At 32.3% G+C, this 15470-nt stretch overlaps 1 protein-coding gene across 3 annotated transcripts in view; it reads right to left on the bottom strand.

The window, feature by feature from the left end:
- The window catches only part of TMTC3 (transmembrane O-mannosyltransferase targeting cadherins 3), a 39006-nt gene extending 26096 nt beyond the window's left edge, over positions 1-12910 (bottom strand). The window contains exons 1-5 of one of the 3 annotated variants that reach the window (XM_069490024.1): positions 12713-12910; positions 8801-9019; positions 7432-7531; positions 4063-4178; positions 3447-3619 (exon numbers count right to left, since the gene is read on the bottom strand). In XM_069490024.1, coding sequence (XP_069346125.1) covers positions 3447-3619; positions 4063-4178; positions 7432-7531; positions 8801-9019; positions 12713-12901 — 797 coding nt within the window. In that variant the 5' untranslated portion in view covers positions 12902-12910. The remainder of the gene's footprint in view (positions 1-3446; positions 3620-4062; positions 4179-7431; positions 7532-8800; positions 9020-12712) is intronic. The other 2 variants (XM_069490022.1, XM_069490023.1) reach the window with 2 other exon arrangements.
- Positions 12911-15470: the final 2560 nt, after the last annotated feature.

Below are 15470 nucleotides of genomic sequence, written 5' to 3'. Positions count from 1 at the left end.
CATGAAAATATCACATAATTTGGGGCTTAGAAAATTATCTGAATAAAATTTATTCTAACCAATGCCAGCAATGCACTGTCACAGATTATAACATGAACAGCATTTTGGCCTTTTGTTAAGAAAAAAAGAGTTCTTGTATGTAACACCAGTAATTTAAAATTGAATAGGGAACTAGTATAAATTTCATTTTAAATTTTAGCTGAGTCAGGTGAAATGAAAAATGGCTAAATGTTCAAGTAGGAAAACATGGTATATAAACTGTTAAAATTCAGTATAACTTCTGCTCCTACCTTTAAACTAAAAAAACTGGATAAGAGGTATATAACTTTTTTTTAAACACATAGAACATCAGGTAAAGAAAGACAGTGACACCTGAGGAAGAAAAACACATGAGAGTAGTCCTACTTAGATGGGGTTTAGCACCTGAGTTTTTAGTCAATGAAACACCAAGGGGGAACGTAGGCCAACCTCAGCAGTATACCTGAGTTGAGAAGACTGAGCTGGGACCCTGAGGAGCCCAGGGGCCTAGAATTTGTGGGGCAGAATATTAGAGAGAAGAAAGCTGCTGAGAAAGAGAATTTGAGAGATCTGCAGAGGGTCTCTCTCCAGTTTTCGGTATTGATGAGTTCTAATCAGCACGTATATGTGAAAAAATACCCAAGGTCAGTGTAGTGAGTTGACTCATGTTTCCCAAATATCCATGTTTACCCAGAACTTCAGAAATGTGTTTGGAAGTTATTTGGAAATAGAATTTTTGCCAATGTAATTAGTTAAGATGAGCCCACATCAGATTAGATTAAATTAGATTAGGGTGGGCCCTAAAATCTCATGACTATAGTCCTTATACAAAGTGGAGAAGACAAATGAGAGAGACACAGAGAAGGCGGCAATGTGAAGATGAAGCAGACTGGAGTGCTGCAGCTTCCAACCAAGGAATACCAAAGACTGCCAGTAACTACCAGAAGCTAGGAGAGGCATGGAACAAATTCTTCTTCAGAGCCTCAAGAAGGAACCAACTGTGCTGACATCTTGATTATGGACTTTGGGCCTTCCGAACCATGTGGCTTTAAATTTCTGTTGTGTTAAGCTAGCCATTTCATGGTTATTTGTTACAGTAGCCTTTAGAAAACTAATATGGTGGGGGAAAAAAAACTTTCTGGATTAGAAATAAAAATTCCTAAATACCCAGATCCAGAAATAGTTCCTGAGCAGCTAGAGTGGAAATCCTCGTAATTCTTAGTGTATTAAGTAGTATCATCAGAAAGGTCTTGGGTCAGTACTGGGGCAAAATTAGTCCTATCCTAAATGCTGCTGTGGTCTCAAAAAATAAGTTTTAAAAGTATGACTAGAAGATGAAACATTTTCCAAATAACTTAAATGCATCTCAGAACAAAGCTCAAATTTATAGAAATATATTAAGGCAAAATTCATGCATAGCATCCACTCACAAATTACCAGGCATATGAAGAAGCAGAAAAATACTATGTGTAATGAGAAAATGCATTCAATATAAACTGATCAAGAAATAACCCAGATGACAGAATTAGTAGACAAGGACATTAAAGCAGCAGAACATGAAAAGACACAGAGATGAAAAAATCAGACTTCCTCCTAGAGATGAAAACAGCTTCTTAGATGAGAAATAACTAGATGAAATTAAGGGCAGATTAGACACTTCAGAAAAAAGATTAGTGAACCTGAAGATACAGCTAAAGAAAATATCCAATTAAAAATGGGGGAAAAAAGATTGGTGGAAAAAATAGACAGAGAGTATCAGTGCAACAACTTCAACAAGCCTAAATACATGCAAGTGAAGTCCAAGAAATAAAGGGGAAAGAAGAAAACGGCAAAAAGAGAATAGTAAAAAATTTCCCCAATTTTTTATTAATGTAAAACCTACATATTCCAAGAAGCTAGGTTCACCTAAGCACAAGAAACATGAAGGTATAAGAAACAATGACAAAGAGAAAATATTAAAACAGGGATAGAGAAAAATATACATAACATATAGAAGCATGAAGATGACAGAGGTTTTCTCAATGAAAACAATGCAAGCCAGAAAATAGTAGGGCAACATTTTTAGAATACATAATGAAAAACAATCAATGCAGAATTCTCTACCTAGGGAAAATATCTTTCAAAAACAAATATTTTTAAATGCAAAAGCTAAAAGAATTCATCACCACTAGGGTTGAAAGTCAAGAAATGTTAAAGGAAGTTCTTCAGGCAAAAGGAAAAATGATATCAGATGAAATTCTTGATCTAACAAAGGAATGAGAGCACTGGAAATGGTAACTCCATGGGTTAATGTAAAACTATTTATTATTTAAATTCTTCCAAAGGTAATTGTTTAAAGCAAAAATAACATTGCGGGATTTACAATGTATGCTCAAGGAAAACATATGCCAACAGCACAAAGGCTAAGTTCACATATATATATAAAAATATATATTATACATGTGATGTTTCTATTATATATGCTGTTATTTATATTACATATACTTGAAATTACAATATCCTTTGAAGAACTGTGATAAGCAAAGGATGTATACTAAAAACCCTGAAACAATCACTAAAACAACAAAGATTTATAGCTAATAAAACCAACAAGCAGATAAAAAGAAATAAAAAATAATCCAAAGGAAGATGGAAAGAGGGAAAAAAGGGAACAAAGAACAGATGGAAAGAGAAAACAATTCGCAAGATGACAGATTTACAGCAAATTGTATCAATCGTATTAAATATAAACGGATGAAACACTCCATTTAAAAGCCAAATTATATAACCAAACAACAAAGGAAGACCCAAGTATATGTAGCCTACAAGAATATCTCTTTAAATATGAGGGTATAGATAGCTGAAAAGTAAAAAGATGGAAAAAGATACACCATGTAACACTAACAAAAAATAGCTGGGATGTCTATTAATACAGGACAAAGTGAATTTCTGAGTAAAGACTATTATAGCTATAAAGAAGTTCATATAATAATCATAAAACGATCAGTTCATCTAGATGACATGACAATCTTAATTATGCACATAATAACGGAGCTTCAAAAACACATTAATCAAAAATTGATAGATCAGCAAGGAGAAACAGACAAATCTACAATTATAGTAAGAGATTTCAATATTCCTTTCTCAATAATTGATAAAACAAATAGACAAAAATCACTAAGGATATAGAAGACTTAATTAACATTAACCTTAACACCTACTCAGTTTGGGGTTCATTATTTTTATTGTGGTGGTTTCATGGTTGTATGCATATCAAACTTATCAATTTACACACTTTAAATATATGTGATTTTTAAAATGTTAATTATATCTCAAAACTGTTGAAAAAACCCACATAAATCAAAGACTTACTGGAACATTTACAATCATTTAAAATCCAAAGTCAAAAAAAAGAAAGGAAAAAACAGAAAAGAACCAGAATTTCATACCTGGTAAATACTGGAAGTTGGGATTGAATGATCTGGACTCTAACCACAACAAGTAATAATGTACTGAACATCAAGACAATGAGTTTTATTAGTGTCTGCAGCATAGAAAATGGTATACTACCCTTTCCACGGAGAAACTGTCCAGCAGCAGTACATAATAATGGTAAAGTATACTGAAAAAGAAAAAAAATGTTTTAAAGAATATTATACTGCAATGTTTTTAATAATGTCTTTCTAAATGTAAGATTAGACACAAACTAAGTATAATTATAAAATCAATGTGGTACAATTTGTGGAACTGATAATAAATAAAACTGAGCTCAATAATCTTATCCAATAATGAATTATACTGTACATTATTGCATACTTTTCTAAATTGCCTAACAATTCCATCACTGAAAGTTAAAAAGCAATCCTTAAAAAACTGATGGTATCATAAAATATTAAGTATGTAATTTTCAGTGGGTATGAGGACAAAACATGATTGTTTCTTGTAAAATTTATTATTATTGGTAAACAGATTGACTTACATAACTATATACTTAGAAAATAAGGTTCCTAAAATTTGATTCAATAAGGATAAAAGACGGCAATAAGAAAACTTATGTTTCCTTACCCCCTGGGCAATAAACACTTCATATACACAGCAAATTCCCACAACTGTTACTCCTTGTTCTTTACACAATGTTGCAACAGCCACTAAAAACACTGTCAATGCAATTGGAGTCCACACTGCAATTTAAGAACACAAAAAAATAAAAATACACAATTTTACAGTATCATAAAATATTTTAAGGCTTGTGATTCATATTCATATTTGTGATATTTCCCATTGACCAATATTATATACTTTAAAATGAACTTAAATTTTTAAATTTTTGCTATACACAAGGGCTGTCCAGAAACATTCTAGCCATGTAGCCACTCTCGTTGTATTAACAATGGCTGGATACCTTCTGGACAGCCCTTGTATATATTTAAAGCAAAACACCAAGATGTATAATTTGAACTAAAAAAATTTTGTGGAGAGGGAAATATCTAACCAAATACTAATTTTTAAAACAAAGGCAGAGTGGTGATTTTTGGAAAAGAGAAATTTACAGCTTAAGTGTCATAATGAATGAGCTATCAATCTGAAATGAAGATAAATATCTGATATTATCACATAGATATATACTTTATTACATCTGTAATTCATTTAAAATTTGAAACCTAAAACTATTGGGCAAAGTAGGGTATGATTCTTATAAAAAAAAAACTATAAAAATTAAAATGAAACAAGTTAACAATAAGCACTTAAATCAAAACTATTCTTTAAAAAATTCACAATAGAATGTTCACAAGTTCTATTTAAGAATTTCATCAACTTTAAGTAAATGTCTATTACTTAGTAATTTGATTAAAGAGCAATGTGTGAGAATAATTCTGGATCTACTACTAACTTGCTTTGTGAGTCTGGGCAACTTTTCTGAGCTCCAGGTTTCCTATTGGAAAACATAACCGCCAATTATTTTTCAGTTAAAAAAAATACTTGGTAGTATTAGTGTGTGACCTCAGTTTTTATTAAGAACATTAACGAAAGCAACAACTCAAATAATTGACTCAAATCCAAGTTTAAACAAAAACTTAATTCATGAATCTAATAAATTTTCTTTTGTCGTTGGGCTTAATATAGAAACTCATCTATTTTTGAAATTGCTTTCAGTTTAAAGTATTCTACAGAATAAAATTACTGAAAAGAAAAACAATCAAAAACAAAGAAACCAAATCCAAAAAACTGTTATAGATACTAATTATAATAATATTCTTTCCTTAAAAAAAAATTCATATTCTAATTAGGCCAAAACCATCAATACTAATGTAATAGATTGTATCAAGGATTATACTATAGTGCTAAATTCAACAAGAAATTCATAGAGGAAAGAAATCAGTATATGGTTATTCACAAAACAGGTTGGACCTAAAGGTGGATCTTCAAAGATATATAGGACATAGAAAAACTGGGGAAGTGGGATGTATGAATAAAGGAGTATAGCTGGGAATAAGCTGGGCAAATAAATGATACAGAGAATAGTATGACTGGATGGGTATGTATATATTAAAAATTAGTGGGAAGTAATGGCCTTTATAGCAGGTAATTTAAAAATATATTAATATTAAAGAGTTTATATAACCAGTTTAGCATATATTATATTTCACTGAATCTCAAAATCACCCTATGGGTTAAGAGGGCAGATGTAATCATATTCATTTTTTAAGATGAGGAAAGAATTTTGGAGGTTATAAAACAATAGTCATGTACAATAAGGAGACTATGACTTTAACATAGTTGTTCTGACATTAAAGTCATAGCTTCTAACTAATTTATATTTCCACTCCAAGGAAGAGAAAGAAAACAGTTGTTTCTATAACCCTGGATTCAATCTCACCGATTAACAGCTCTAATAAAGGCAAATGCCTTCCTGAAATCAGTCACTTCAATTCTTCAACCTTTAGTGACTATATTACTATATAAATATATACACTTTGATTTAGATCTTGTGGTTAAAGTCACCACATGTGATTTTGTCCAAAACGAGTATACTTACTTTATAAAGAGAATATTGGTTTGCAATTCCTATTACTTACTGAACTACCTCTTACTGCATGATGGACTACGTAGGTAGAAGACCATTATTATCCACATTTTATAAAGAAATGAAAGCACAGTGAGGTTAAGTAATTTACACAAGATAGTAAATGGAGCTAGCAAATAGTGGAGCTGGAATTTGAAACCAGACTCTTGAATTTAACATGTTCTTAACAACTATGTGTGCTGCCACTCAAACTGCTTTAAGAAGGCATTATGCACAGCAGTACTAGAGGCAAACCTACTCATATTATAAAACTAAGAAACATTAAGCTGTTTGGCTAAATCACTTATTCCTTGAACCTTAATTTCCACATATATAGGCTTCTTATCATCAGTACTTTGGGACCACGGCGAAAAAAAATCCCCCCAAGAACTTAGGAAAAAAATCTCAGTTAAATTTTAAAAGCAAATAAATAAAAGCTAAGGCTATTATGGCCCTTTCATGCCCACTCTCTAAAAAAATCTTTTTTTTTTTTAATTTTATTTAAGACAGAGTTTTGCTCTGTTGCCCGGGCTAGAGTGCCGTGTGTGGCGTCAGCCTAGCTCACAGCAACCTCAAACTCCTGGGCTCAAGCAATCCTCCGCCTCAGCCTCCCGAGTAGCTGGGACTACAGGCATGTGCCACCATGCCCGGCTCGTTTTTCTATATATATTTTTAGCTATCCATATGATTTCTGTCTATTTTTAGTAGAGATGGGGTCTTGCTCTTGCTCAGGCTGGTCTCGAACTCCTGAGCTCAAACAATCTGCCTGCCTCGCCCTCCCAGAGTGCTAGGATTACAGGCATGAGCCACCGCGCCTGGCCTAAAAAAATCATTTTTATTGCCTGGAACTTGTTTTGTGACAATACCAGGTATCATTAGGACTAATGAGCTAATGTATACTAAGCACTTTCCAGGACAGATCGCATGGTAGGGGCTCAATAAATAACTGAACTATAATCAATACATAATAAAAATTATACTCTAGCAGGCTTTTAACCTTGCCTAAACAATATCGTAGCCTACCACATATTATTTATCAAAAGATAACTAAGCATTGGTACTTGTATCATTTACAGTTAACAGTAGATGAAACTAGAACTTACTCTAAAACTCCTATATTCCAGGGTTTTTGGTTTTTAAAATTAGATCATATAGAACCTATTTGCTCATGATAAAATACAAGCTACACACAAATTTTTAAAGTACTGACAAGGTTCTGTACTTCCACATTTTTATATATGCTAAAGTAGAACAATATATAAAGATAAATCCCAAGTTCGGCATATGTTTTATCAGAAGCACCTGGAGTAAATAAAAATTACTTGATCAGGTTTTATAGCTGTAAAAAAAATCAAATGTTAATTACTTACCTATGGAATTATCTGGTCCTTTTGATTTGGTATATGACAAAAATGCAGCTAGAAAAAAGATAGATGACAAAAGTTCTGCTCTTCCTACAACTCCTGTTACCTAGAAAGAGAAAAGGAAGGGGGTTTGTATTAATAAAGAGTACCATGAAAATTTACTATATATAACAGCAACAATATTCTAACTAGAAACTAAATTTCATAACTTTTCCAGTGCATATTTGTTTCTTAAGCATTCTTTGAGTGCCCTCAGGTGGTGAATTTGTATATCTTACATAAATGGAAATTCATCAGCAATTCTTTAACAGTTCGTTTTATTATTGTTATAATTTTGAATAATTAAAAGATTCATAGAAAGTTGAGAAAATAAAACAGAGAGGTCCTGTGTATTCTTTACATAGCTTCCCCCAATGGTTACAACTTATAAAATTATAGTACAATATCCAGAACTTAAAAGCTAAATTTGTCTTACATATTTTCTTAAAATACAAGCATTCAGTTCTTTTAAATTCTAAAAATCCAAATATAAAACATCTAAACCTCTCCCTTTTTAAAGCATTTTGAACTCATTGTAAAATTTAAAACAACATATTATTTTTATAATTGTATGGAAAAATATCTGGTCAGCTAGGCACCAAAAGGTTCACCACAGTGAGAGACAATCTCCCTCCAACACACACACACACACACACACACACACATTCCCCTGCACACACACTTGTGCTTACAACTGAAAGCTTGTAACAAAGCAGCTCAACAGAGTATTCTTTGTTCTTGCTGGGAGGTAATTTTGAACTTTCAAGGTTACCAAGAAAAATAAATTGAACTTTGGGTATATCTTGGTAGGTGGACCCAATAGACATATTGGCAATAGCAGAGATAGCTCACAATTTTGAAACATATGACAATAGACAATATGACTGAGCATCATCATTTGTTAGAATGTCTGTTCATGTTCCCATATATTTGATATATTTTCATCCCTTACTTAATTTGGCTTACTGATGGACTATTTTTATCCTTTGAAACACAAACATTGACAAAGTGACAAATAATACTTAAAATCTGCATTGATAAAAAAATTAGCAAAGAAAAGAACTGTATACATTTATATTACTGAAGTTAAGACAGTTTTATGTTCTTGAATGAAAAATGTTTATATTTCAAAAATTGTTTTAAATTTAAAAATTTTATTCAGTAGGGAGTGAGACTTTGCACTAGAAAGTTGAGACTTACTGTAATAATTTAAGAGTCTTCAAATACTTGGACTAAAGTCATGGTTACATTTTTTTCTTAAAAATATGTAACATTATAATCACTGGAGGATTTATAAAAAAAATAATGAAAAAAATCGATTTATAGTTTTACTTACCGCTTCAGTGTGTATTGGGTGTACTGCAAAAAGTAAAGAAGCAATCACACTACTCCGGTTCTCCAGAAAAAGTTTGCAGACTTTAAGAAATATCACACTAACCACAGCATGAAAAATCATATTTAGGAGATGATATGACATTGGTTTTAGTTCACTAAACAGATAATTTAAGCGAAAAGTCAATACTGTTAAGGGACGGTAAGACTTGTGGCTTCTCTCCTAAAAGGAAAAACAATCACTGATTATTAAAGCACTTTGATCCTTCAGGGTACAAAAACTAATCACCACATTTACTATTGAAGGTATCTACATATGACTGAGAAATAACAATACAATAATAAAAAGTCCCAATAGTAACACAAACATAAAGGATAGCTTTACAATCTGTGTTTTCCTGCTTCCTTAGTATACAAACAAGGTAATCTCCTCCCTTATATATAATGATCATAGAACCAACAGTAGAGGAAGAAAGGCTATTAATTCCTCTTCAATATATAGGTTTTTCAAAAAGTTGGACAACGCTGGCAATGGTCAAGTTGGAGTATAAGATTCTCTCCAAAGCCCGCCTCCCTATATATTACCAATACAAAAGTTAATATAACTGTTGGCTAGATCTTCAAAAGGAAACATAAGAACATAATGCTTACCAGGTCAGTTCAAATAGTGATGACTCAAAAAGGTACTCTAGTGGTTTTATGAAAAAATGTCCATAATGTATAAACCAAAATATATTAAACTAAAATCCCTACATACTACAGAAAGTAATACAAGAGCAAAAACTTTGTTAGAACATGACAATAGACACTTTTGTTGTGGTATTCTCTGTTGGCAGTAAATCAGATTTATGTGAAGTACTGGATTTCTTTACAAGTTAGAAGTTACATTTAACCAGAAATACTTTCTACCCTAAGATAAAAATCAAAGCAGATTTAATAAAACACATAGTTCAAAAATATGCATAATATTACCCTATTTATTTTTTGTAGTTTTATTTAAAGGCATCCACACTCAGCTTCTTTGCTCTTCTACCTCTTACTATATTCTGCTGTAACTCTCTGGCACATAGGTATAGACTTATGCCCATTTGTTCATGTTTACTAGGGAACATTAGGAAACACGAAGAACAAACCTTTCCTATTTCGAAATTAGGAGCATTTTAATATCTCTGTTTGTACTGACTACAGATACCATGATGTGCCATCTACTCAGAACGTTCTTTCCTGGTTGGCTAATTTCTGTACCTTCTTCAAATTTCATCTCAGGTATACAAAATTATTTTTAAGGCACTGTATTGAACTGGTATGTTTTTTACAGGAAAGTAGAAAAAGGTTCTAGAAACCTTCTTAGTGCCTGAAATGTTAATGTGGCTCTGTTGGAACATATCTGATAGGTAAAAGGATAAAGCCAGAAAGTTTTAATTGCAGTACACATAATTGCTCGGTTAGGTCTATTAGATGCACATTTGCCATGGGTAATGATCAACTAAAAGACAGACTGATTATTATAAATAACATAACTATCCATACATTTGGAATCTATTTAAGACTCTGACAATCATTACTTTATTAGATATCAAGTTTACTCTGTAAAAATATAGTAAGATAGCTAGTTCCATTATGAACAAAACAATTCAGATCATTATTATCCAGCATCTTAAAGAAAAATTACTTATGATGGTAGTTGGCAATAAAAATAAGCATGAGTATTATGAATTAATAGGCTAACAGTTTCTTGTTAATGTCAATCTCAATACAGGGATGGCAAAAACATAGTAAGATAGGATATCTGCAGAAGTTACCTTAACACAAGGTACTTTATAGGCCAAATTCTGGAAAAGGGTGGCTCATTACAGCCCAGTGTTTCTCAGCCATGTCTGTACCACAGAATCATCTAGATGACTTCAAACAAACAAAAACAATCCTCCTTCCCCCTAACACCTTCCCTCTAACAAAAAAATAAAACACACGCACACAAAATAAGACAAAAAAATATTGATGCTTACATCATACTCTGAGAGAGACCATCTCAAATATAACATGTTTGGATAGAAGCTTGGTAATTTTTTTTTTTTTTTTAAATGCCCAGGCAGATTCTAATATGGCAGCCAGGGATGTGATTCAGTGAACTATCAATAAACAGATTATTACATATCTAAAGAATGGGCCTACTAAAGAGATAATCTAAACACTGAGAAGTCCACAGGAGTCCAAAGACCCCTACTATGGTAGTATTTTCATACGGCTCAGGAGAATGTCCTAAAATATGTTTTTAAGATCTACATTGGTACAAAAATCCTTATATGTGTGCACACACATAGGCTTTCAGGCTATAATTACCTAATGACATCAACCATTAGATCTTTGAGTGTGCTAGTTCCAGGCTTATCATAAAACCTTATCACACCTAAATACTACTTAGAACAATTCTTCCCCTGTATCACATTTGCCTACAGGGAGAGAATATGCCCATCAGAAAATATAAGGAAACTACATTCTTCAGTACAAATAGTTATTCTAGTTTGTTCATCCATTATGTCTAAGTATATTATTATGAGTCCTTTTCTTTGTCTGCTTATGGGTGCTCTGTACAAAATCAAATCTTCAATCTGAAAAGCTGAGAAAACCAGAAAACAGATCATTGACACCATGGTATGAGACCCTTTAATCTGGCCAGCTAAACTTTCAGTTCAAAATCTCAACATTATGATTAAAATCACTGCAGACACTAGCATAAGGTGGGAGAGTGAACACATATATCTAGGGGTCTCTGGGGACCAAGGGAAAGCATAGAAAGGAATAAGCTGTTTAGAAATAATTTATAATAGGGCCATATTTTTCCCTAATTATCAAAAGATTTTTTTTTTCAAAAACTAGAATTGGGTGAGAGTGGAAAGGTTATAGGAGAATAAAGTCTGTTTACTTAATAAGAAAAAAAAAATTTACTATGTGCTTGTACCTAGGGGAATGAAAGATTCCATCCCCACCCTTGAGAAGTTTCCAAATTTGGGAAATGATGAAAGAGGCCACAAATGATCACTGAGAAACAAGCTATTACATTATTACATGTTATGTTTCCACAATAATTTATTCAATATCTATGTGCCATGCATTGTAGATAGATATATTAATTCATTTATTTATTCTCAAAGTGTCATTCTGTTTGACAGATCAGGAAATGACTTGCCATCTATTAATAAAAATTGTATTTCCATCTATTTCGCAAAGCTAATGTAAAACAGAACTAAAATTAGAACCCAACTTATATGATCCCAAGCCGACAAGGGTTTAATCCTAAACAGTTTAACCAGTTGATCTTCAAAATAAAGTTACTGGCAGAGCAAAAATACTCTCATAAAAATGAACTAAACTTTTGAGTTCTCAATATGAAACTCAAATGACTGTTAGGTAAAAGATATGACAATGATTTAAAATTTTTGATAACCACTTTTTTCCCTGCAGAGAAACTGGCAATGTGTACTTACTATTTTTACCCTTAAAGTCTAATTTGTTTAATGTTGAAGTTGTGAATATTTTAAAATAGTGAAATATAACAGTCATCTCTTTTGCCTCACTTATAAAGACAGAAAAAAGAGAAAAAAAGTCAGTTAGCAAGAAATAGACTTCTATTACACCTATTGCTTTCCCTACATATTTGGTTTTCACATAATTATTTTTTAAAAGTTAAGCCAAGGTACACAGCCAAAAAATAATCAAGTACTGCTTTACAGGAGATAATCATACCTTCAGTTTTCTGTCCAATTTATTACAAACTTGTTATGTCTCATATAAAACTTTAAGGGAAAAAATTCACAATTGCTATGATGACAATGTTGATAAAGAGAGAATTAGAAGTAATAAACTACCAGAATATTTTAAAATCTGAGATATGCATAAGTAGTATATAATTACTTACTTCAGACATAGGAGTTCCCCAGAAGTCATTCTGAAATAAAGTTTTCAAAGGTGTAGATGGATGAAGATCTTTATTATCAAGTATTGCTGACACATCATCAAAAACAAAACCACAAAAGAGGCTGTTCCAATAGCAGGCAGTAACTACACCTACTATTAAGGTTACTTCTTTTAGGTTAATGTCAGCCATCTTTCCTACAAGCAGTTGTGGAGAAAAACTGGAGAAAAAAAGCATGAAGATAAAATAAGCAACATGTTATTTTCAAATAAGTTCAATTTTAGTAGGTAGATAATAAGTAAAATAAAGATTGTATGTTAATTATCCAGAGAAAACTTCAGCTCAAGGGCCATCCATCTGTAAGCAGTATTGGTGGGCCACCCTGTTAAAATTCAGACTCCCATCTCTTACTAGATACAGCTAAGTAATCATCCCTCCTATCCCATGGCAGAAGACTGGAGATTTCCTCTCTGGAGTATATAAAACATAGGGTCTCTGATACAGGGGACACAAATGAGAACAAAGGTAGCACACTGAAAATAAAGTTTAAATAAAAGTCTATCTGTTTATTTTATGTTGAGACCCTCCAGCCCTCTTCTTCAACTGGTCACAGACTTCTGTAAAATTTTATGACACTGGAAACAAAGAGAGGATTCTAAAATCTTTCAGAAACAAAGCAGGTTCCAGATCAAAGATCAGGAATCAAAACAAATCATTTTTTTCACCAACAATGCTGTAAGCTAGAAAAAAAAAAAAAAATCACCCCTCAAAATAAAAAGGAGAGTAATGCTTCAAATTTCTAAGAAATAATGACGTCCAATCAAAAATTCTATATCAATAAATCAAAATTTCCCAAGTGGGAAAGAAGAATACATTATGTCATTCAAGGCCTCAAAAAAATTTACCTCTGATACCCCTTCTCAGGAAACTAGGAGAAGAGGTACTTTAATAAAATGAGGGAGAAGACTAAGAAACAGAAAGAGAATCAAGAAATGGGATCCAACACAAGCCAGCAACATACATATGTTGTAATTTAGAAAAACAAAATGAAAACAAGTCAGGGTACCCGTCATTGGGTAGGTAAAAATCAAGGTTTGTGTATAGGTCAGAAATCCTTCTCTCCTATAAATGACTCAAGTCCCTGACCTGATAACACTAATTCACTTGGGTGTGAAAAAGTGTTGTTTGATTAAATGTTCTAACCACAGGAGAGTTTAAAATTAATAGAAGAAAAAGATGTAAATTAAACCTGTGGTTTCAATACTTTGAAATTATATTTGGGAGTAACTTATGCATCTTATTTTTAGAGTACTTGTAATGTTTGAGAGAATCCGACATTCTGGAGACTTTGATACATTAGCTTCATAACTATTCTTTTAAAATATATGATATGTATAATATACATTATTTTAAATTATTGACTATGCAATTTCTGAATTTAGAATTTTTAGTTGAAAAGTATTAAAATTTAGCTAAGTGTACAAACAGTATTGGAATTTTTATAAGAACCTGGGAGTTGCTATAGTTTTAATTTTAACTTGTTAGATTTATAGCAGTTATTTAAGTATTGAGAAAGTTTTGCTTGTTAAGTTAGGCATCTGAAATACTTAAACAAAAATGAATGCATTCAAACCAATTCTTTTCTTCAGTATAAATACCCTTATCTGATACAGATATATATATGTGTATATATATATATTTCCTTTTGTATATACATATTTATACACACACACACACACACATATGTATATGGTTCTTCTGTTTGTTGTGCCTGGGGTCATTCATGTGCTTACAGTTATCCCGTGGCTTGACTAGGGTTGGATGGTTTGAAGAACAGGGGTCTCAGCTTTCAAAGCTAGTCTCTGTTACTTATGGTCACATCCTCTATTAGGTCAGCCCGGGCTTCTTAAATGATGATCTCAGGACAGTAGGAGGGCAAGTTCCAAAGCACAAGCTCTTTATATGCCTCTGTTTACTGCGTATTTGTTTATTATTAATAAAGCAAGGTAAATCCAGAATCAAAGAGGGAGACGTTATAAAAGGGCCAAGATAAAAAAAATTTTAAGATTCCTCAAGGGAGTGTAATATGAGAGAAAGGGAGAGAGAGCATGTCAGGAGCTCAGCTGTGGAGTCTCTTAGGTTATGTCCAAAAGAGTCTACCTGCAAAGTACAAGTTGGGGGGAAAGGAGGGGTTTACATGAAGGCATAGAAAGATAAGATTCACTGGGGGCCATTACTATAATTATGTAACACCCTTGTTGTTAGTTGAGACACACAAGCATATTCTCAGATGCATATGGTCTAAATGGATGGGATGACTGATTTATGTTTGCTTACAAAAATGGGACATCACCATTTATGTGCACAAAATTCAACTGCAATTGAAGACTACTCACAAGCTACATTGTAGAGATACGAACACAGTTCCTTCAACAAAACTGTATTGAGTGTTGACTTTCTGTAATACAACATTGCAACTGTAGACAAAATAAATCTACAGGATAAGTTTACATGAATGTGAAAATATTTAGCCTGGTAAGGAACGTTCTCCCAGTTCAATTTTCTGGGAAGCTGGGAAAGTCCTCTCAATTTCATTATTATTATATCATCATTTACAAGAAGAGTAATCTACTATATTTGTACTATTTTAAAGTTTGTTAAATGTAGTTTGGTTGGCAAAGTTTGCAAAGTTTGTATTCACACTGACTCCTACTAAATTTTCTAGTCTCCTCATGTTGAAGAAAAACAAGTGTCAGCTTGT

The sequence above is a fragment of the Eulemur rufifrons genome, chromosome 16 (genome assembly GCF_041146395.1).
Source record: "Eulemur rufifrons isolate Redbay chromosome 16, OSU_ERuf_1, whole genome shotgun sequence".
Classification (NCBI taxonomy): Eukaryota; Metazoa; Chordata; class Mammalia; order Primates; family Lemuridae; genus Eulemur; species Eulemur rufifrons.
The sequence above is the reverse complement of the archived record's forward strand: the minus strand, read 5'-3'. Positions and strand labels throughout refer to the sequence as shown.